At 42.8% G+C, this 20,690-nt stretch overlaps 3 protein-coding genes across 3 annotated transcripts; all 3 read left to right on the top strand.

Annotated features, from left to right (window-relative positions):
* The first annotated feature begins 248 nt into the window (after positions 1-248).
* Positions 249-1,162, top strand: LOC142210647 (transcription factor HES-5-like). The gene is made up of 3 exons (XM_075279949.1): positions 249-353; positions 656-830; positions 939-1,162. Exons 1-3 carry the CDS (start codon positions 297-299, stop codon positions 1,160-1,162), a joined length of 456 nt encoding a protein of 151 aa, XP_075136050.1. The 5' UTR covers positions 249-296.
* A 6,079-nt stretch (positions 1,163-7,241) lies between these two features.
* On the top strand, positions 7,242-8,610 carry LOC142209526 (transcription factor HES-5-like). The gene is made up of 3 exons (XM_075278530.1): positions 7,242-7,474; positions 7,584-7,758; positions 7,867-8,610. Exons 1-3 carry the CDS (start codon positions 7,406-7,408, stop codon positions 8,100-8,102), a joined length of 480 nt encoding a protein of 159 aa, XP_075134631.1. The 5' UTR covers positions 7,242-7,405; the 3' UTR covers positions 8,103-8,610.
* A 7,257-nt stretch (positions 8,611-15,867) lies between these two features.
* Positions 15,868-16,817, top strand: LOC142209525 (transcription factor HES-5-like). Its single transcript, XM_075278529.1, has 3 exons — positions 15,868-16,121; positions 16,231-16,405; positions 16,514-16,817. Exons 1-3 carry the CDS (start codon positions 16,053-16,055, stop codon positions 16,747-16,749), a joined length of 480 nt encoding a protein of 159 aa, XP_075134630.1. The 5' UTR covers positions 15,868-16,052; the 3' UTR covers positions 16,750-16,817.
* Positions 16,818-20,690: the final 3,873 nt, after the last annotated feature.

Below are 20,690 nucleotides of genomic sequence, written 5' to 3'. Positions count from 1 at the left end.
CCTGAGCAATATGTCATTACAGCAGATAGCATCTTGTTGCAGGTCTTTCCCACACTCCGGCTCACAGCTCGCCCCCAGCAATCTCTATTATCTCCTGTATTGGAGGCACCAGATGGACACACGTCCATTGTCCCCGCTGCTGTGGGATTGGTGGCTGAGTGTGGGAACCTCTTGTCAGTCTGTTCTCCACACATTTTACGTAGGTAGGGGGGTATATAAAGGGGTGGCTGCTCCCAAGTCATCAGACAGCTACTGCCTCATACAGCACAAGTCTACAGACCCCCTGACACTGCACCATGGCTCCATGCAGTATGAGAACATCAGATCATCAGGCTGCCGGTGGGCTCAGAAAGGTAAGAGAACCCCACTAGTGACAGCGTCACCCCCATATGTCACATCTACCACTATTACAATGCTGGACATCTGTATAGACTGAATGATTCCTCCTAGTCTTATATACACAATTCCCGTATTGTTATGTAGTATTAGTACTAATACTAATAATGATACAATGTAATAGTCAGTAATTATAATTGTGACTGTCAGTCATTGTATGTAGTATAGTAACCTATATAGTACAGTGACCTCACACACTGACAGGATAGTTGTCCCTATACTGACATGTCCTAAACACCTCCTGTGTCTTGTTGTGCAGCTGAGGAAGCCGGTGATAGAGAAGATGAGGAGAGATCGGATTAACAGCAGCATTGAGCAGCTGCGGATCTTACTGGAGAAGGAGTTTCACAGACACCAGCTCCCCTCCAAACCTGAGAAAGCCGATATCCTGGAGATGACCGTCACCTTCCTGCAGCGCCACATGATGGAGAGAAGTAAGTGTCTTGTCCCAGCTCCTCACACCCCTCATATGTATCTTACTGACAGCAGATTGCAGCAGGTGATGGACGCTGTCACTGACATGTATGTCTTTCCTCTTCTAGATGTCACAGCCTCCAGCCAGGCCCAGAGAGAAGGCTACTCCACCTGTGTCCAGGACTCCATTACCTTCCTGTCCCAGCACAAACAGAGCGAGCTTCAGATGCAGCTGCTGCAGAACCTCTCTGGGGCTCACTCTGCGACATATGGAGCTGTATCACCTCCTGTATCCCCCTTCTACCAGACTCCCAGTAAACACAGCAGCAAAACCTTGTGGAGACCCTGGTAGTGACTGGACCCTCTTATGTGCAGTGTGGACTGAGAGATCTGGGTCGTGTAACCCCAATGTACCTGTATTGACATGTTCTATATTGATAGATGAGTAGTTGTCTTCTATGAAGAAACCGTTCTAGTCCTATATGGACACATTGTATGAATATTCCCAGTGATACAATGTATCAGATTATATGTAGTGTGTACTGGCTCTATACAGAGTGAAGTATTGTATGTGTATATCAGCCCTCCAGTGCAAAGCATTGCAGAATAATGGAGGTGAGACCTCCGGCCTGATATATAAAGTAGATACTATGTATCATTCAGTACTGTGAATACTGCAGACTTCTATAAAGTAACATGTACTGTATATTCTTACTGAGGATAATTCATGTTCTTATATTCAGTAGATAAATGTACTGTGTACAATGCCCCCTAGCGTTCACTATTAATAGTGGTAAATGTCATCTCTATACAGAGTGAAGTATTGTATGTGTATATCAGACCTCCAGCGCAAAGCATTGCAGAATAATGGAGGTGAGACCTCCGACCTGATATATAAAGTAGATACTATGTATCATTCAGATTACATGTAGTATAAAAACTATCTACAGAGTAATAATAAAATGTAATGTTCTATAATATAGCATCAATGCAATTCCTCTTATGAGGATAATTCACAAGATGTTATGGATGTTTTGCAATATTTGCAGACAATTTTGTGTGTTACATTATATGTAGGTATTATAATGTTTGATGTGCAGTTATATCGTGTATAATATGCAATATTTCCACTTATTATCATGTATTATGACATTTGATGATATTTGTATATTTATTAAACTGGAGATGTCTAATTGATGGTAAAAGTAATAAAAGGCTATCATTAATAAACTATTGACAAAGCTGATATGTTGCTTTTGATTATATTTTGACCTCTTCCTAGGGGTATATATTACCTGAACACACCTGACACACATATCACATATCACACTGCTTCTTACCATCACTGCAATGTTTACGTATAGCCTAATACATATATGTGGAAAAAACAGTCCCAATGAATCAACTGGATGAATCCTTAAAGGGTATGTCCACCATTGCATTTTAGTTGCTCTTATGCATGAAAAGCTCTAAATAAAAAATGTTGCACAAAGTCTTTATTATAAACCTCCTATTGTACTGTTTGGTATACACAACTCTTATGCACACTTATGTATCCTCATGGATGCTTGATGTACTCTGCTCCTGCAGTCATACTCACTTCTACTGACTATAGGTTACCAATAATTGTAAAAGAAATATATAACACATGACTATAGGATTAGACTTCATGAGCTGCATACACAAAACGGAAGAACATTGTTAATAAATTCTATTTTGGAAAGTTGCCTCAGCTGGTATATTACATCCATAGAAGCAACTAAAAATCTGGTCACAATGAGCTCCTACCCTTTAAGGCTAAGGCCCCACAGGACATCCCGCAGCAAAAAAGTGCTGCAGGAAAAACTGCAGTGGCAACACATCACGGTTCTTTCCACAACAGTCTACTCTAGACAGAAAGTTCACAGAGTTTTCCTCTGCAGACTTTCTATGACAGTTATACCTATGGGGAAACCGACGGCATTTCCGTAGGTATAATCGATATGCTGTGATTTCCAAAATCGCGCTGGTTTTGGAAATCGCAGCCAGTCCGCACCACAGTTTTTACCACAAAGTGGGCTTGGGATTCACTGGAATCCCATCCACTTTGCCCTTACTTTAGAACGCCACAATTTTTCCTACTGTGTTTCCACCACGGGCAAATCGCGGCATTTCCGTCCCGTGGGGCCCCAGCCTAAAATTGTTATTCTATGGCTACTCAGTTTCTTTTTCTTATGTGACCCATTGCCAGAGGTTTTCAACTGAATATTATTTATGATGTAAATAAACAATAAAAGGAGAAGATTCAGATTTGCTATTCAGGGTTCTGGAAATGCTGGGTAAGTGATTACTTATACGGATGCTTCAGTGGTGACCAAATTGTTCTTCACTCAGCTTTCTTAAAAATAAAGAAAAGTAAAAAATGATCAAAAAGGTAAGTAAAAATCTTTCCAAAATAGAGCAAATCAGGAACTTACACTCATAGCAAACTAGAAATATAAAAACAGTATGACACATGTCTTGCCTGGTTAGTGTTATCAGGGTCGGTGTCATTAACAGTCCCAGATGTTCCCCGGCAGTGTCACAGGGTGATAATAGGACTGAAGCAAAGCTATTGTGCCCCTGCAATGTGTCTGGTGTGATGCAGAGTGTGAGAACCGCGCTCAGGCCTGAGCTCCACACATTATTATGCGGAAGGATAACTACCTATATAAACCAAGACAACCAAGTCATCTGCCCCTTATCTAATAACCTTGAATGAAGGGTGCCTTATAAAATGCTATCTATCTATCTATCTATCTATCTATCTATCTATCTATCTATCTATCTATCTAAATATTTATTGAGCTATCTGTCTGTCCTTCCATCTATAATAATAATAATAAATTTTATTTATATAGCGCCAACATATTCCGCAGCGCTGTACAATTTGTAGGGTTCAGATACAGACAGATACAAAACAAAGAATGTCATTTCACACAATGGGACTGAGGGCCCTGCTCACAAGAGCTTACAATCTATGAGGTAGAGAGGATGACACAAGAGGTAGGAGGGGCGGCATTGCTTATACAGTGTTCAGACAATTTTGTAATAGAGGTTGCAGCCATTACACAAACAAAGCTTTATGGGCCGTCACTAGTAGTGTCCTTTAACATGTGGATAGAGCATGGACAAATATGTTAGGCTGAAAAGGCATCAAGAAGGGTTTGCATTAGGAATTGTGATAGGCCTGTCTACCTACATATCCATAAATCAACCATAACATTATAAACACAATTTTATTATTGCGCCACCTGTCAAGCATGTAAATAGTCAGTTATTGTAGCTGTGTTCATGGTGTGTAGTGGTTTGTACCTACTAAAAATGATTTGAAAAAAAAACCTGATGAACCGGTCTCATGCATATCACTGCCTATGTCTATTGCTGAAAATAGTTATTGCTGTCTATGATTTGATAGTTTCCTGAAAACACAGCACACCACAGTCCTTTTACAGAGCACATGCTGCACCCTGTTCAGTGATGGACTGGCCACCAAACTACTACTAGATGGTCTCCCTGATGGCCCACCTCTACTACAAGAGAAGACATCCAAATTTGAAGGATACCATGGTCTATTTCCTAGAAGTTGTTGGAGGGTGGGCCACCAGAATCATTTCATTTGGTGGGCCCAAGGAACTTCAATCTGACACTGCCCCCATCCACTTAAAAAAGTGCAAACAGTGCGCTCTTGAGGATTAGCAGTTGTAAGCCGATGGCTGGTCAGGTAATGGAGGGGGTGTACATCTCACCCAGACTACTTAGGTGGGTGAGATGAGAAAACTCCAGGAATGTTTGTTCTCAGCAGACAACTTTGGGGATGTTTCGGCAGCGACTCAGCTGCAGAGAGTCTCCTCATCAAGGAGGCTTAAGAAGCCAGCTCCAGCAGCAGACTGGGGGCAGAGCTTGGCTGGAGAGCTGACAGAGAGGTCATATTTTTGGAGCTGTGTCCTGAATGATTCTACAGTTTTTTTTTTTAATTTCTGTTATTCTAGATGAGGTATCCTATTCTATGTTTAGTTAGAGCCTAGCCGGGCAGGTATTTATTTTTGTATTGTTTTCTTTGTTCCTGCACTACCTTTTTTGGGAGTGAAAATAAAACTCTACTTTTGTTTTGGACCAAACAAACTGGACTTGTGTGTCTATGCCACCCCACCTAGCAACCCCAGACCCTGACACAGTGGATCATGGGTCTATGGAAGAAGATGGCTTGGACTGATGAATCACATTTTCATTGAAATCATGTGGCTGACCATGCACATGTGCATAATAGAGACAAATTGCTAAACTTAAAGAGAACTTGTCAGGTCGAACTGGGACACTAAACCATACAACGGTCCTAATAGATTGGGGGGATTAGTGACCCAAATAGTCCTGTTTGAAATCCATCCATGCTAAATTAAAAAACCCCAAAAAAACAAAAACTTTATACTTATTAGAGATCGCTCTGATGAGTCTCATCGTACTCATCTCTGGTGCTCCCAGTACTTGTGCAGTTCTTCAGTAAAGCTGAGTACATACTACCTGGTATCACTGCGCATGTGCGGGAGATATGGGACATATGGACTGAAACCAAGCTGTACTCCTCTGGCTTCAGTGAAGAACTACGTCAATGCGAAGAGTATGGCGTCAGGGTGAGTAAGAAGCTCTTTCATTTTTATTGCAGGCACAGATGGCTTTATAAGAGGGTGATTTGGGACACCAAACCCCCAGTCCATAAGGATCTAAGGTTGTCTCACTGTCCCAAATTGCCCTGACGGATTCCCTTTAATGTAATGGGGCCAGACACTACAGTACAGATTCAGAGATCTTGTGGAGTCCATGGGTCAGAACTAGAGATGAGCGAGTACTGTTCGGATCAGCCGATCCGAACAGCACACTAGCATAGAAATGAATGGACGTAGCCGGCACGCGGGGGGTTAAGCGGCCGGCTGCCATCAAAGCGGAAGTACCAGGCGCATCAATTCATTTCTATGGAGCGTGCTGTTCAGTACTCGCTCATCTCTAGTCAGAACCATATTGGCAGCACAAGAGGAACCTTATTATTGCAAATGAGATGGAGATAAAGGACTTAGTGTATCCAGCCTCCACATTGCCCAGTTTATTTCTCTCTTTGATACTGACTGACTGAGATGTTAGCTGTGTCTTATCGCACCTCCACATCCTCTGTCTCCAGAAATCAGAGCAAGAACTGTCATATTCAGCACATGAGGACATCAGATATCAGAACAGACAGGAGGGAAATGTAATTCAAGTAGAAAATCAGTAAAAGTTCTAAGCTAAATCATTTTAGTACAAAAAAGTAGTTGGTTAAATACATAGGTTTTTACACATAACATCTCTGGAAATATTCAGAATTCTAGATTAGCTATTAGCTAGAATTTTCTGCAGCACCTGAGGTGAGCATTATGAGGCTCTACAGAAGCTGTGTTTTGTGCTAGGATCTTCTGCAGCAGCTGAGATGTATATTTTGACATTTTTGCTGTCGGTGAGCTACATTATGACGTTTTGCAGCAGTTGAGATGTCTATTGTGATAACATTCTGCACCAGCTGGGGCAGATGAGATAGGTTGGGGTAGGTGTAAAACATAAAAGAGCTGCCCTCTGAGTTCCCATGCCAGGGATTGTCAGACTGGAAGCGCAGAAGACAATATGATCGCTGAGACCAGAAATCATATGAGATTTGCAGCCACAGGGGTCACTGAAACAAGTCTTTCACATACACCACTGGTTCCTTACCGAAGATCACCAAAGCCACTGATTGGTCTCAATGGTCACGTGAGCCCCCGCTTCCAAACAGGTGAGCCCTGGGCTGGCACATGAAGGAAAGAGGACCATTACTATACAAAGAAGCAACAGGTCAGTATGCTGTTTTTTGTTATTTATACCTACCCCCGGCTGCCCCAGAGTTTTCTGCAATTCATGGACAATCCCTTTAAGTGTGTGTATTAAGATGTCAGAGAGTATGTATTATAATGGAATTTCCTGCAAAACTGAACTATGGCATATTTGCTAGATTATTAAAATGTTATAGATTATTGAAATATTTTTCCATACATGTAGGTGGGAAATTACCAGTGTTGTATATTATTACTATTAGATATTATGGAGATTATAGAGATTATTCAGATGTATGAGTCAGGTTTCGAGATAATATTGTTATATTTTTACCACTTCTCCTGGGATTCTCATCTATTCCATATTACACAGTTAATGACCATCAGGACATTTCACTGCCCATGTCACAGATAACAATGGATCTATAGTGAAAGCATCAGTGGTCAGTGCAATATGTCATGACTTCAGGGTCCATCTTGTTGCAGCTCTTTCCCACACTCGGGCTCACAGCTCGCCCCCAGCAATCTCTATTATCTCCTGTATTGGAGGGACCAGATGGACACACGTCCATTGTCCCCGCTGCTGTGGGATTGGTGGCTGAGTGTGGGAACCTGTGCTCGCTCTGATCCTCACACATTATTATGCAGGGAGAGGGGTATATAGAGGGGGCTGCCTGCCTCCCTGGCTGCACATCACTGACAGCCCATCTACAGAGAGGACTCTGCCGCACACCCACTGACTGATGGCTCCTTACAGCGACAGCCTCATCCACAGCTCTGCTACCGATCCCCTCACTCGGCAGCCCAGAAAAGTAAGTGGTAAACTACAACATCTATTCTTCATAGCATCTAATGCTTCTCACCACTATAAATGTACAGCCGCCTCATGTAACTAACCAACCGCCATGTCTTGTTGTGCAGCTGAGGAAGCCGGTGATAGAGAAGATGAGGAGAGATCGGATTAACAGCAGCATTGAGCAGCTGCGGATCTTACTGGAGAAGGAGTTTCACAGACACCAGCTCCCCTCCAAACCTGAGAAAGCCGATATCCTGGAGATGACCGTCACCTTCCTGCAGCACCACATGATGGAGAGAAGTAAGTGTCTTGTCCCAGCTCCTCACACCCCTCATATGTATCTTACTGACAGCAGATTGCAGCAGGTGATGGACGCTGTCACTGACATGTATGTCTTTCCTCTTCTAGATGTCACAGCCTCCAGCCAGGCCCAGAGAGAAGGCTACTCCACCTGTGTCCAGGACTCCATTACTTTCCTATCCCAGCACAAACAGAGCGAGCTTCAGATGCAGCTGCTGCAGAACCTCCCTGGGGCTCACTCTGTGACATATGAAGCTGTATCACCTCCTGTATCCCCCATCTGCAAGACCCCCAGCAAGCAAAGCCCCCCAGACTGCAGAAAAGTCTTGTGGAGACCCTGGTAGTGACTGGACCCAAAATATGTGCAGTGTGGACTGAGTTCTCTGGGCTGGGTAACCCCAGTATAGCTGAGAGCTGGAGATGGGACGTATTCTGCCGGTCACTGATATCTTCTCATGTGATAGAAGAGGAGGTTCAGTGTGAACATGGAGAAATTACTATGTGATTTACTAGTCCATCATATTATCTGCTGTCAGCTGCAGCTCCTCTATGGACTTGTTCTATAATGATAGATGAGTACTTGTCTTCTATGAAGAAACCGTTCTAGTCCTATATGGACACATTGTATGAATATTCCCAGTGATACAATGTATCAGATTATATGTAGTGTGTACTGGCTCTATACAGAGTGAAGTATTGTATGTGTATATCAGCCCTCCAGTGCAAAGCATTGCAGAATAATGGAGGTGAGACCTCCGGCCTGATATATAAAGTAGATACCATGTATCATTCAGTACTGTAAATAGTACAGATTTCTGTATATTAATGGCATATTCATTGTATACTAGTTTTATAGTGAGTGTTTTGTAATATTTATTATGTATACTATATGTACTATGTATCATTCAGTATTGTGAATACTACAGAATTCTATATAGTATTGTGCATATTCAGTATATAGTAGATCTATAGCAAGTGTTTACTATGTATACTATATATACTATGTATATCAGATGATATATACTGGATATAGAATAATTAGTATTGTCAGATGTTGACATTATTTGTTTCACATTATATATATGACTGCACAATTGTCATGTACATTACATTGGTATTAGTACTTTCTTGTTTGTTTTATTTGGTGTCTGCAATATTTGCAGTAGTCTTATGTACTATGTATATTAAATAGTAGAAGAATGAGCTCAGTTACTTATATAGCATGGTGTGCAATATTTGCAGCCAGTACTATATAGTTATTTATTACAGTATGCAACACTTGCATGAATTGTCACAATGTTATATATATTATAAATGTTATATATATTATATATATTGTGTTGTGTTATATAAAAGTGACACATTTTTATCTGTTATGCAATATTTGCAGATTACTATGTAGTTACTGATAATTCAGAGATTATTTTTCTAAATATCAGATCTGGTCGCTGGTTGTGATTTCCTAACAATAAAATTTTTCATCGAATATTATCCATTGTTTATTTTCTTGTTTTAAAACATTTTTATGCTTATTTAGCAATGGTTCAGACCAGCAGCAATAAAGTTGCTTGATCTGGGGAGGGTCAAGAGTCAAAAGCCATGAAAGGTTTTGTTTAATAATGCTGTCCAATCTGCAGGCAGAAAGTTATAGGGCTGAGCAGATTGACATATAGTTTTGGGGGAAAATATATGGGTGTAACTTGTAACATATTACTATAAACCTCTGCTCATTCAGTGTTTAGGAGTCCAGTGGGCGGTGCTACTAAGTGATTGGCAGCTCTATCTGTAAACGAAAGCTGTAGTGCCGCACAAGGGACTCATAGACATAGTAAAGGTAGTGTCTAAATACATACAATATAAGTTATACTGAATGTTTTCTCACAAATCATAGCTCTGTAACTATCTGCCTGGAGATTTGATGGTGTTTTACCCATGACAGCTTCTGTTTAAAGGGTATGAACATGTTTGCAACCATTTATATTTGCTTCTAAAATAAGAAAGAAGCTTAAAGTTGCATTTCAAGGGACATTTATATATTTTCCCCTGTTTGCAATGGACATCAGTGAGATGGCGGTAATATTCTGATCGAGGACTTCCTTCCCTTATTATTACCATTGGTTACATTCCTCAGCAGTACTGTGACCCCATTGTGACCGCAGGAACCATATAACAACTTCTCTGGGGACTGAAGCCACTTCATACATGTCAGTTAGGTTCTCAATGTAAATCTAATAGACATGCCTAGAGAAAGTGGCTTCTGGTCCACAGGGAAGAGGATACAGTATATGATTCTGGAGTCACACTGCGGTCATGTGCTATGGCTGAGGAAAATAACCAATGGTTGTAATGAGAGAATAACATAAGAAGATTACCAGCACTTCCATTTTTCCAATGCCTATTACATACAAGAGGAAAATATTTTAAAATATGCTACTAATTCATGTCTACATTTCTTAGGTTCATCTACTGTGCAGTATGTGTCTCCATGGGTAAAGACTACAGGCAAACCCATGCCCAGTGTTGGACTGAAGGGCCTAGGTCCCAAAAGAGAAACTTATTCTGGAGGCCCATCCAACAGCTTCCTGCTAGCAGCCTACACCACAGCTCCTTCACTGAAATCTTACACATAGGGGCGTATGCAGCAAAGACCAAAGACTGGGCTCCATAGTCCCCAAACTTTTGACTAATGTTCCACAGCAAACCCTCCATACAGTCTTATGTCCCATTGCAGCCCCTGCACACAATATAATGTGCCATAGTGGCCCCTGAACAAAATATAATGTACCATAGCAGCCTTCATACAGTATAATGTCTCACAGTGGCCCCTCCAGAAGTATTATGTCCCATTGTGGCCCCATCGGGTTCAGCAGAACTGAAATGTTTGGGATGCACTACCCATGAACTATTAGTATACTCTGGGGTCTTTTCAGAACCCAGAGTATAATAATAAGAAGCCATGGGAAAGTGACCAACATAAAAATCAGTGGTACTTAACTCACCTGGGCTCTGCTGCGACCCTCTTCAATGACATCCCCAATGGGTTACGGTGGTATCTTTATGCGTTGCAACCACATATGCTGGCCTGACTTATGTGATGTTTGTGATGTCCCCTACAGAGGCTGAAGACTGCCTAGAGTCATGCATGAGAGATGAGTAACATTGGATTTTATGTTCACTCACCTCTACTGAATCTCCGATCATTATACTCTGAGGTCTAAAGAGGCTCCAATGTATAATGATTAGCAGCATTTGTTGGGGTTTGCTGAACAAATACTCTTGCTGCATGCCTGAAGCCTTACTTACCGATGCCCACTCCTGCTCAAGGCCACCTCCACTTTCCCTTGTTCCCTCCAGGGGGCCCCAGCAACTTACACCACTGCTGGCACACGCGCTTTCTATCTGGTGTTACTGAGTATTTTCACAATATCAATATTCTTTATACTACTATGCACACCCTAATAGCTAAATGGCTGGTTCATGCACAACATTGTATAAGGAATGACACCACCATGGACTACCCAACTCATTTGATTTTAGTGGCAGAGTTGTGATGCATGCATAGCACATAGGGCTGCCATTAGGAATGTTGCCCCCCCCTTCCCCACACTATAATGCTTTACATTGTATATAATGCTCCACAGTGCCCTCCACATTAAATAAAATGTTCCCCTGATCTCCTAACAATGACCCTACTTGTTATTTACACTCCACAGTGGCCCCACACAGTATAAAATGGTCTCTAGAGCCCAAACCACCACAATATAAGTCTCCTCAGTGACCCCACACAGTATAATATGCTCCCCAGGGCCCACCCAAGCATGGTATAATTCTGTATAGTGGCCTCACACAGTATAATAGACTCCCACTATGCCTTCCCCTCAGTATAATGCTCCACAGTGTCCCACACAGTATAATATACTCCCCAGCAGCCACACACAATATAATATGCTCCTCAGCAGGCCCACACAGTGTAATCGTCCCCATCCAGTTGCCCCCATAGTATACAATCCCCCACCAGGTGTCCTCACAGTATATAAAGTCCCCTCAAGGTATCCAAAGTATAATGGAACAAAAAAGAACCTAATATGCACCTTGCCCCATTTCCCTGCTGTTGTCTCCTATCTCTGCTCCCGGAGGCTTCAGAGAGCAGGAGGCATATTGTGAAATCACCACATTGCACCTACTGCTCCTAGACACTGGAAGCAGTTATCGGGGCCAATTTGTATATGGTATAATATACCATGTATATAGTATACTACATAGTATAATGTCCCCCTTGTGGACTCTTTATAGTATACTGTGGTCCCCACACAGTATTCTTTCCCTTTCTTCTGGCACCCATAACAGTATAAGGGCCTTTGTGATTCCACACAGTATACTGTCCCATTGTGGCCCCAAAACAGTATAATGCATACTTGTTTGTGGCTTCTAAACATAATGCAAAATAGTATCACCTGTTCCTCTAAGGTCCACTCTGATCTCTGTGGCCTGGAGTAGCAGGCATGATGTAGTGATATCAGTATGTAAGATGGTACAAACACACTTTGCCCTTAGTCCACATAACAGTTGCAGCAAAAGGCAGGGGAAGCTCTCAGCTACTGTTCACACTGCACCTGTGGTGAGGCCTGGGCATAGATTGGCTTAGACTAGCCCCATGATGGTAAACATATGGCATGGGTGCCAGAGGTGGCACTCAGAGCCCTCTCTGTGGGAACCTATCTGTGGAATAGATGATACTGTGTGGTGGCCACTGTGGAGCAGATTGTTCTGTGTGGGGGCCACTGTGAAGCAGATTGGACTGTGTGGGGATCACTGTGGAGCAGATTGTACTGTGTGCGGTCACTGTGCAGCAGATTGTACTGTGTGGGGGCTACTGTGGAGCAGATTGTACTGTGTGGGGGTCACTGTGGAGCAGATTGTACTGTGTGGGGGCCACTGTGAAGCAGATTGGACTGTGTGGGGATCACTGTGGAGCAGATTGTACTGTGTGCGGTCACTGTGCAGCAGATTGTACTGTGTGGGGGCTACTGTGGAGCAGATTGTACTGTGTGGGGGTCACTGTGGAGCAGATTGTACTGTGTGGGGGCTACTGTGAAGCAGATTGTACTGTGTGTGGGGTCACTGTGGAGCAGATTGTAATGTGTGGGGGCTACTGTGGAGCAGATTGTACTGTGTGGGGGTCACTGTGGAGAAGATTGGACTGAGTGGAGACCCTTTACTATTTCTATCACACGGTATCTGTTTTATAGCAGACATGTGATATTATTAAAGGTCATAATAACATTGCGCGGTCATATAAAACAGACCTGTACGATGTAAAGAGTGAACATTAATTGTTCAAAATTATACCAAATGCAGAACAAAGTTGTTTGTATAATTGAAAGTTCTGTAAAGCCCCATTCATACGACCGTATTTTGCGGGTCTGTAATTGTGGATCCGTACAGTATTACGGTTAAACTACTGTGTTGACACTTTGTGATTATTTAGTGGGTTTTGGATTGCAGTTTGGGCACTCAGTCTCTAAAAGGTTCGCCATCACTGGTCAACCCATTGTTACTCAAGTTGTATTGCATATTGTATTGTGTTGAGGTATGACTTGCGCTTTGTAATATGTTAATTGGTCCATATCACTTGGGCTGCTCAGGTCCTTTCATTGTCGTTACTTTGGGAAGTATCTAGAGACTGGACTAAGGATTGGCTAGGAATCAGTGGCGTAACTACCGCCGTAGCAGCAGAGACAGCTGCCACAGGGCCCACGATATTAGAGGCCCGGTGACAGCCGCTACCGCTGCTATCATTATACTAGCGGATCTTTTCGGACCCCCGAGTATAATGATCGGCGGCCCAGGAGAGGTAAGAAACATAGAAAACACTGTTACTTACCTCTCCACGATCCGGGCAGGCTTCAGCCTAGTCGTCTGACGTCTCATGACACCGGCCTGCGTCCTGGGTCATGTGACGTCTGACGTCATTGAAGATGGACTACTTCGGAGGCTGACAGCGTAGGAGTTGGGAGATAGGTGAGCAACAGAGTTTTTTTTATGTTTTTCTCCCCCTGGGTCTCCGATTATTATACTCTGGGGTCTGAAAAGACCCCAGAGTGTAATAATTGTTTATGGGTGTCCACAGTGGGACATAATACTGTGTGCAGGGGCCACTATGGGGGATAATACTGTGTGCAGGGGCCACTATGGGGGATAATACTGTGTGGAGGGGCCACTATGGGGGATAATACTGTGTATAGGGGCCACTATGGGGGATAATACTGTGTGTAGGGGCCACTGAGGGACATAATATGTGTGCAGGGGCCACTATGGGGCCCCTATGGGGGATAATACTGTGTGGAGGGGCCACCATGGGGGATAATACTGTGTGCAGGGGCCACTGAGGGACATAATACTGTGCGCAGGGGCCACTATGGGGCATAATAGAGTGCGCAGGAATGCGTGGGAGGGGGTCGGTCGAGGTCTTTGGCGTCGGTGTCGGTCAGGGGGGCCATGTCAAAAGTTTGCCACGGGGCCCCGCCATTCCTAGTTATGCCACTGCTAGGTAGAACATAGTTGCATCTTCCACCCACTGATGTTGGGATACCATCGGGAGAAGGGGCATGTTACTTAAGGGTCCACTACCACGCTTGAGCACTCATGGCTCAGTCAACTTGAGGGGGAGAGGCACATTAGGAACCCCAGCTTCATGGAATCAGAACTCACCAGACCCTCCTGTAAGTGACACAGGTTTTAGGAGGAAAACTTTGCATCCCCTGCACCACTGTAAATATGGTGCTCTGTCATAAGGGACTGAGAAAACCCATTGTCACTATATTGCGTTATCTAAAACTGCCTAACACCAAACCATGCAGGTGTCTCTGAAGTGTGTCTCCATTCTTCTGCTGTGTGGTCTGGAAGCTGTCCCCTCAGACTGGCCAAATGAGTGATATATGTCAGCCCACCCCCTGGGACATCTGGCCACTGAATCCAAGCCAGTATAAAGGTATCAAATAGATGACAGGATGACTGCAGGCTTGGACTATATAAGATTTGTTTATAAGCTGCCTCCATGGAGATGTAAAGCTCTACATAGGACATTTTTTAGCAGAATTGTTTGTTGCTAATATAATATGTATGGGAAGGTGTTACAAAAATTTACACTGGCAGAAGACTTGTGCTCATGGCTTTCAATGGGATTTATGTTTTATGTAAATTCAGTTTTTTGTGGTATGAAGACAAGATAGTACTTTATATTATATTTATATTTCCTAGATCTCTTTTTGCTATAAGTGAATGAAAATATTCTCGTTTCCAATCAAGGTCTGAAAAATCAGACAGATGTAATACTTATCACAGTAATGGATGTTCTCTAATATATCTAGTCTAGGTCATTCTTGAAGCTTCTGCATATAAACAGACATAAAAACGTTGAATATGAATATTCGAACAATGTTGTTACATTACTGACTTGGTGTGCATAGAATAATAATCACTGTCTTTCCATTATCTGGAATTCCAGTTTGTTTCCCTCCTTGATGGTAATGAGATGTCTCTGAGATGTCAGAAGCTTCTTATCACACCTCCACATCCTCTGTCCCCAGACAGCAGTTTGAGGTCTCACTATCTAGCACATGAGGGCATCAGATATCACATCAGTATATGGGGCTTTCTAATTACATGATAATATCAACTAATAAATCAATGATTCTCAATTAGCAATATGCATCTCAGCTCAGCAGCCTCCGATTTGTGTTTCCCCAGCTGTGAAACTACTACTCCCAACATACTTGTCATAACCAACCATCTTCAAGCTGGCTAAATAAAGTCCTCCGTTCACTGCCATTGGAGGACTGCCTATTTGTTTTGTTTTTTTTGGCTATCTGGCTATGGACTGTGGACTTGCACCTGCCCATGGAACTTTTGTACTGTGCTGCTTTTTTTATTAAATAGATTGATTGAGTGATAGATAGATTTTTAGACAAAGATTTATAGTGAAAGCATCAGTGGTCAGTGCAATATGTCATGACTTCAGGGTCCATCTTGTTGCAGCTCTTTCCCACACTCGGGCTCACAGCTCGCCCCCAGCAATCTCTATTATCTCCTGTATTGGAGGGACCAGATGGACACACGTCCATTGTCCCCGCTGCTGTGGGATTGGTGGCTGAGTGTGGGAACCTGTGCTCGCTCTGATCCTCACACATTATTATGCAGGGAGAGGGGTATATAGAGGGGGCTGCCTGCCTCCCTGGCTGCACATCACTGACAGCCCATCTACAGAGAGGACTCTGCCGCACACCCACTGACTGATGGCTCCTTACAGCGACAGCCTCATCCACAGCTCTGCTACCGATCCCCTCAGCCGGCAGCCCAGAAAAGTAAGTGCTAAACTACAACATCTATTCTTCCTAGCATCTAATGCTTCTCACCACTATAAATGTACAGTCGCCTCATGTAACTAACCAACCGCCATGTCTTGTTGTGCAGCTGAGGAAGCCGGTGATAGAGAAGATGAGGAGAGATCGGATTAACAGCAGCATTGAGCAGCTGCGGATCTTACTGGAGAAGGAGTTTCACAGACATCAGCTCCCCTCCAAACCTGAGAAAGCCGATATCCTGGAGATGACCGTCACCTTCCTGCAGCGCCACATGATGGAGAGAAGTAAGTGTCTTGTCCCAGCTCCTCACACCCCTCATATGTATCTTACTGACAGCAGATTGCAGCAGGTGATGGACGCTGTCACTGACATGTATGTCTTTCCTCTTCTAGATGTCACAGCCTCCAGCCAGGCCCAGAGAGAAGGCTACTCCACCTGTGTCCAGGACTCCATTACCTTCCTGTCCCAGCACAAACACACTGAGCTGCAGCTGCAGCTGCTGCAGAACCTCTCTGGGGCTCACTCTGTGACATATGGAGCTGTATCTCCTCCTGTATCCCCCATCTGTCAGACACCCAACAAGCACAGCCCCCCAGACAGCAGCAAAGTCTTGTGGAGACCCTGGTAGTGCCTGGACCCTCTTATGTGCAGTGTGGACTGAGAAGTCTGGGCTATAGCCCCAGTATACCTGAGAGCTGGAGATGGGACGTATTCTGCCGGTCACTGATATCTCCTCATGTTATAGAAGAGGAGGTTCAGTGTGAACATGGAGCAATGACTATGTGATTTACTAGTCCATCATATTATCTGCTGCCAGCTGCAGCTCCTATATGGACTTGTTCTATATCAATAGAAAAGTAGTTGTCTTCTATGAAGAAACCGTTCTAGTCCTATATGGACACATTGTATGAATATTCCCAGTGATACAATGTATCAGATTATATGTAGTGTGTACTGGCTCTATACAGAGTGAAGTATTGTATGTGTATATCAGCCCTCCAGTGCAAAGCATTGCAGAATAATGGAGGTGAGACCTCCGGCCTGATATATAAAGTAGATACTATGTATCATTCAGTAATGTAATAACTACAGACTTCTGTATATTAATGGCATATTCATTGTATACTAGTTTTATAATGAGTAATAGTGTGTTGTAATATTTACATACTATGTATATCAGATGATATATTGTATATAGGATGATTAGTATTGTTAGATATTGATCTCAGTTGTATCACATTTATATGCACAGTTTCCATGTACATTACATTGGTATGAGTATTTTGTTTCATATTTTATTTGCTGTCTGCAATATTTGCAGTATATATACTATGTATATTAACTAGTACAAGACTGATCTCAGCTATTTGTATAGCATGGTGTGCAATATTTGCAACCAATACTATACATTTATTGTAGTATGCAACTTTTGCATGAATCTTGGAAATACCATATATATTATATACTGTATGTTGTGTAAAACTGACACATTTATACCTGTTATGCAATATTTGCAGATTATTATGTATTGTCTGATAATTCAGATATTATTCTGTTCGTGAAAGTGCTTGTGGATTCCAAACAATAAAAAAATTTACTGAATATTATCCTTTGTTTGTTTCATTGTTATAAAACATTTTTATGATTATTTAGCAATGGTTTAGTGATAAAGCTGCTTGATCTGGGGAGGATCAAGAGTCACAAGCCATGAAAGGTTGCCATTAAGGGGAACCAGTAACATTGGTAATGCAGTCATATCTGAAAGTAGAGCTACAGATAGTTGTGAGGTTAGATGTTCAGTACATCTTGTCATTTATTGCTCTAAATCTCTTCCCATGCTATGCTTAGGAGTCCAGTGGGCGGTGCTACTAAGTGATTGACAGCTATGTCTGTATGTATAACCATACAATGCAGGCTGGTAATGAATGACTAGTGCCACCTACTTAATCATAGAAAATATTACAAGTGAAACTGAATAATCTCCTGCAAGCTTTCATTATCTCTATAACATATTGCTTGCCGGTTGGATAGAATTTTACAAGTGACAGAATTATACAATCATAATAATAATAATCATAAACTGTGTGGGGATCATAGAAAAGGAGGCATATACTGTGGGGTGGGCCAGAAAAAGGGGATTATATTCCATGTGGGGAGCCAGAAAAAGGGGGTTATATATACGGTTTGAGGGTCCAGAAAAAGGGGGTCATATACCATTTGAGGGGCCAGGTGGTCATATACTGTGCAGGGGAGCCAGAAAAAGTGGGTTATGTACTGTGTAGGGGTAAGAAAAAGGAGGTCATATACTGTATGGTGGGCCAGAAAAAGGGGGTTACTGTATATATCATGTGGTGGGGTGGCGCCATTCTACAGTTAAACTCAGGCAGCAGAGAGGTTAGCTCACCCCTGTCAAAGGGCTGTTGTATAAATGTAGCTGTACCATTCAGACATATTTCCGTTTATAGCCTGTGAAGGCAACCATAAGGCTGATGTTAAACATACTGATAATACATCTAGGTAATAGTGTTCTAATTATCACCCCTACAAGTAACTGTCCCCATAGTTAGTAGTGTCCTATTTTGTCCCCTCTTATAGATATTGGTGACCCCGATAGGTAATAGTTCTCCTCACCTCACCCAACGTTAAATTACATGACTTACAATCTAGGCCACACAATTCAGGTGAATAGAATACTTACCTCCTTTTCCTGCTGGTGCATTGCCTGGCTGTGCACATCTTCTATTATCCTCCCTGTACTCTATCACTTACACTATGGTACCGCAAGTGATACACAGAGTGGGAGACAGCATGGCTGGAAAGACATTAAAAGAGGTGCACAGCCGGGTGACACATCAACACTTTGCAGGAAAGAGAGGTAAGTATTCTAATTCCTTACACCTGGAGACAGTAGTGTAGTGAGGGGGCCTATGAGGCCCTCTAGTTTAGGGCCTAGGCACAAGCGCAACGCTAGGAGCCCTATAGCTATATCCAGCAACACCCCCCAGCTATAGAGTACTGGAGATCTTCAAACTGAAGACAGAGTGAAGTCACATGAAATGTGGGTTACTAGCCCCTAACACATAATATGGACCCATATTTTTTGCCCCCCACAAAGTATATGACCCCTTTCTTGCCCTCACATAGTATATGGCGCCTACAGTGTTGGCCAAAAGTATTGCCCCCCCCCCCCTGTCAATTCTGTCAGATAATACTCCTTTTCTTCCAGAAAATGATTGCAATCACAAACTCTTTGGTATTAATATCTTTATTTATTTTGCTTGCAATGAAAAAACACAAAAGAGAATGAAAAAAGTCAAATCATTGATCATTTTACACAAAACTCAAAAAATGGGCCGGACAAAAGTATTGGCACCCTCAGCCTAGTACTTGGTAGCACAACCTTTAGACAAAATAACTGCGAACAACCGCTTCCAGTAACCATCAATGAGTTTCTTACAATGCTCTGGTGGAATTTTAGACCAGTCTTCTTTGGCAAACTGCTCCAGGTCCCCCCTGAGATGTGAAGGGGGCCTTCTCCAAACTGCCATCAAGAGATCTCTCCACAGGTGTTCTATGGGATTCAGGTCTGGACTCATTGCTGGCCACTTTAGAAGTCTCCAGTGCTTTCTTTCAAACCATTTTCTAGTGCTTATTGAAGTGTGTTTTGGGTCATTGTCCTGCTGGAAGACCCATGACCTCTGAGGGAGACCCAGCTTTCTCACACTGGGCCCTACATTATGCTGCAAAATGTGTTGGTAGTCTTCAGACTTCATAATGCCATGCACACGGTCAAGCAGTCCAGTGCCAGAGGCAGCAAAGCAACCCCAAAACATCAGGGAACCTCCGCCATGTTTGACTGTAGGGACCGTGTTCTTTTCTTTGAAGGCCTCTTTTTTTTCCTGTAAACTCTATGTTGATGCCTTTTCCCAAAAAGCTCTACTTTTGTCTCATCTGACCAGAGAACATTCTTCCAAAACGTTTTTGGCTTTCTCAGGTAAGTTTTGGCAAACTCCAGCCTAGCTTTTTTATGTCTCTGGGTAAGAAGTGGGGTCTTCCTGGGTATCCTACCATACAGTCCCTTTTCATTCAGACGCTGATGGATAGTACGGGTTGACACTGTTGTACCCTCGGACTGCAGGGCAGCTTGAACTTGTTTGGATGTTAGTCGAGGTTCTTTATCCACCATCTGCACAATCTTGCGTTGAAATCTCTTATTAATTTTTCTTTTCCGTCCACATCTAGGGAGGTTAGCCACAGTGCCATGGGCTTTAAACTTCTTGATGACACTGCACACGGTAGACACAGGAACATTCAGGTCTTTGGAGATGGACTTGTAGCCTTGAGATTGCTCATGCTTCCTCAAAATTTTGCTTCTCAAGTCCTCAGACAGTTCGTTGGTCTTATTTCTTTTCTCCATACTCAATGTGGTACACACAAGGACACAGGACAGAGGTTGAGTCAACTTTAATCCATTTCAACTGGCTGCAAGTGTGATTTAGTTATTGCCACCACCTGTTAGGTGCCTCAGGTAAATAACAGGTGCTGTTAATTACACAAATTAGAGAAACA

This window comes from Leptodactylus fuscus, chromosome 6, assembly GCF_031893055.1.
Source record: "Leptodactylus fuscus isolate aLepFus1 chromosome 6, aLepFus1.hap2, whole genome shotgun sequence".
NCBI classification, from domain to species: domain Eukaryota; kingdom Metazoa; phylum Chordata; class Amphibia; order Anura; family Leptodactylidae; genus Leptodactylus; species Leptodactylus fuscus.
This window is presented reverse-complemented; position numbering and strand designations above follow the sequence as displayed.

Bases quoted from the DNA above. Each gene is read 5' to 3' on its own strand.
- LOC142209526 (XM_075278530.1), top strand. From the start codon at position 7,406: ATGGCTCCTTACAGCGACAGCCTCATCCACAGCTCTGCTACCGATCCC. The intron at 7,475-7,583 runs GTAAGTGGTAAA...CTTGTTGTGCAG, and splicing joins TCACTCGGCAGCCCAGAAAA to CTGAGGAAGCCGGTGATAGA. The intron at 7,759-7,866 runs GTAAGTGTCTTG...TTCCTCTTCTAG, and splicing joins GCACCACATGATGGAGAGAA to ATGTCACAGCCTCCAGCCAG.
- LOC142209525 (XM_075278529.1), top strand. From the start codon at position 16,053: ATGGCTCCTTACAGCGACAGCCTCATCCACAGCTCTGCTACCGATCCC. The intron at 16,122-16,230 runs GTAAGTGCTAAA...CTTGTTGTGCAG, and splicing joins TCAGCCGGCAGCCCAGAAAA to CTGAGGAAGCCGGTGATAGA. The intron at 16,406-16,513 runs GTAAGTGTCTTG...TTCCTCTTCTAG, and splicing joins GCGCCACATGATGGAGAGAA to ATGTCACAGCCTCCAGCCAG.
- LOC142210647 (XM_075279949.1), top strand. From the start codon at position 297: ATGGCTCCATGCAGTATGAGAACATCAGATCATCAGGCTGCCGGTGGG. The intron at 354-655 runs GTAAGAGAACCC...CTTGTTGTGCAG, and splicing joins CTGCCGGTGGGCTCAGAAAG to CTGAGGAAGCCGGTGATAGA. The intron at 831-938 runs GTAAGTGTCTTG...TTCCTCTTCTAG, and splicing joins GCGCCACATGATGGAGAGAA to ATGTCACAGCCTCCAGCCAG.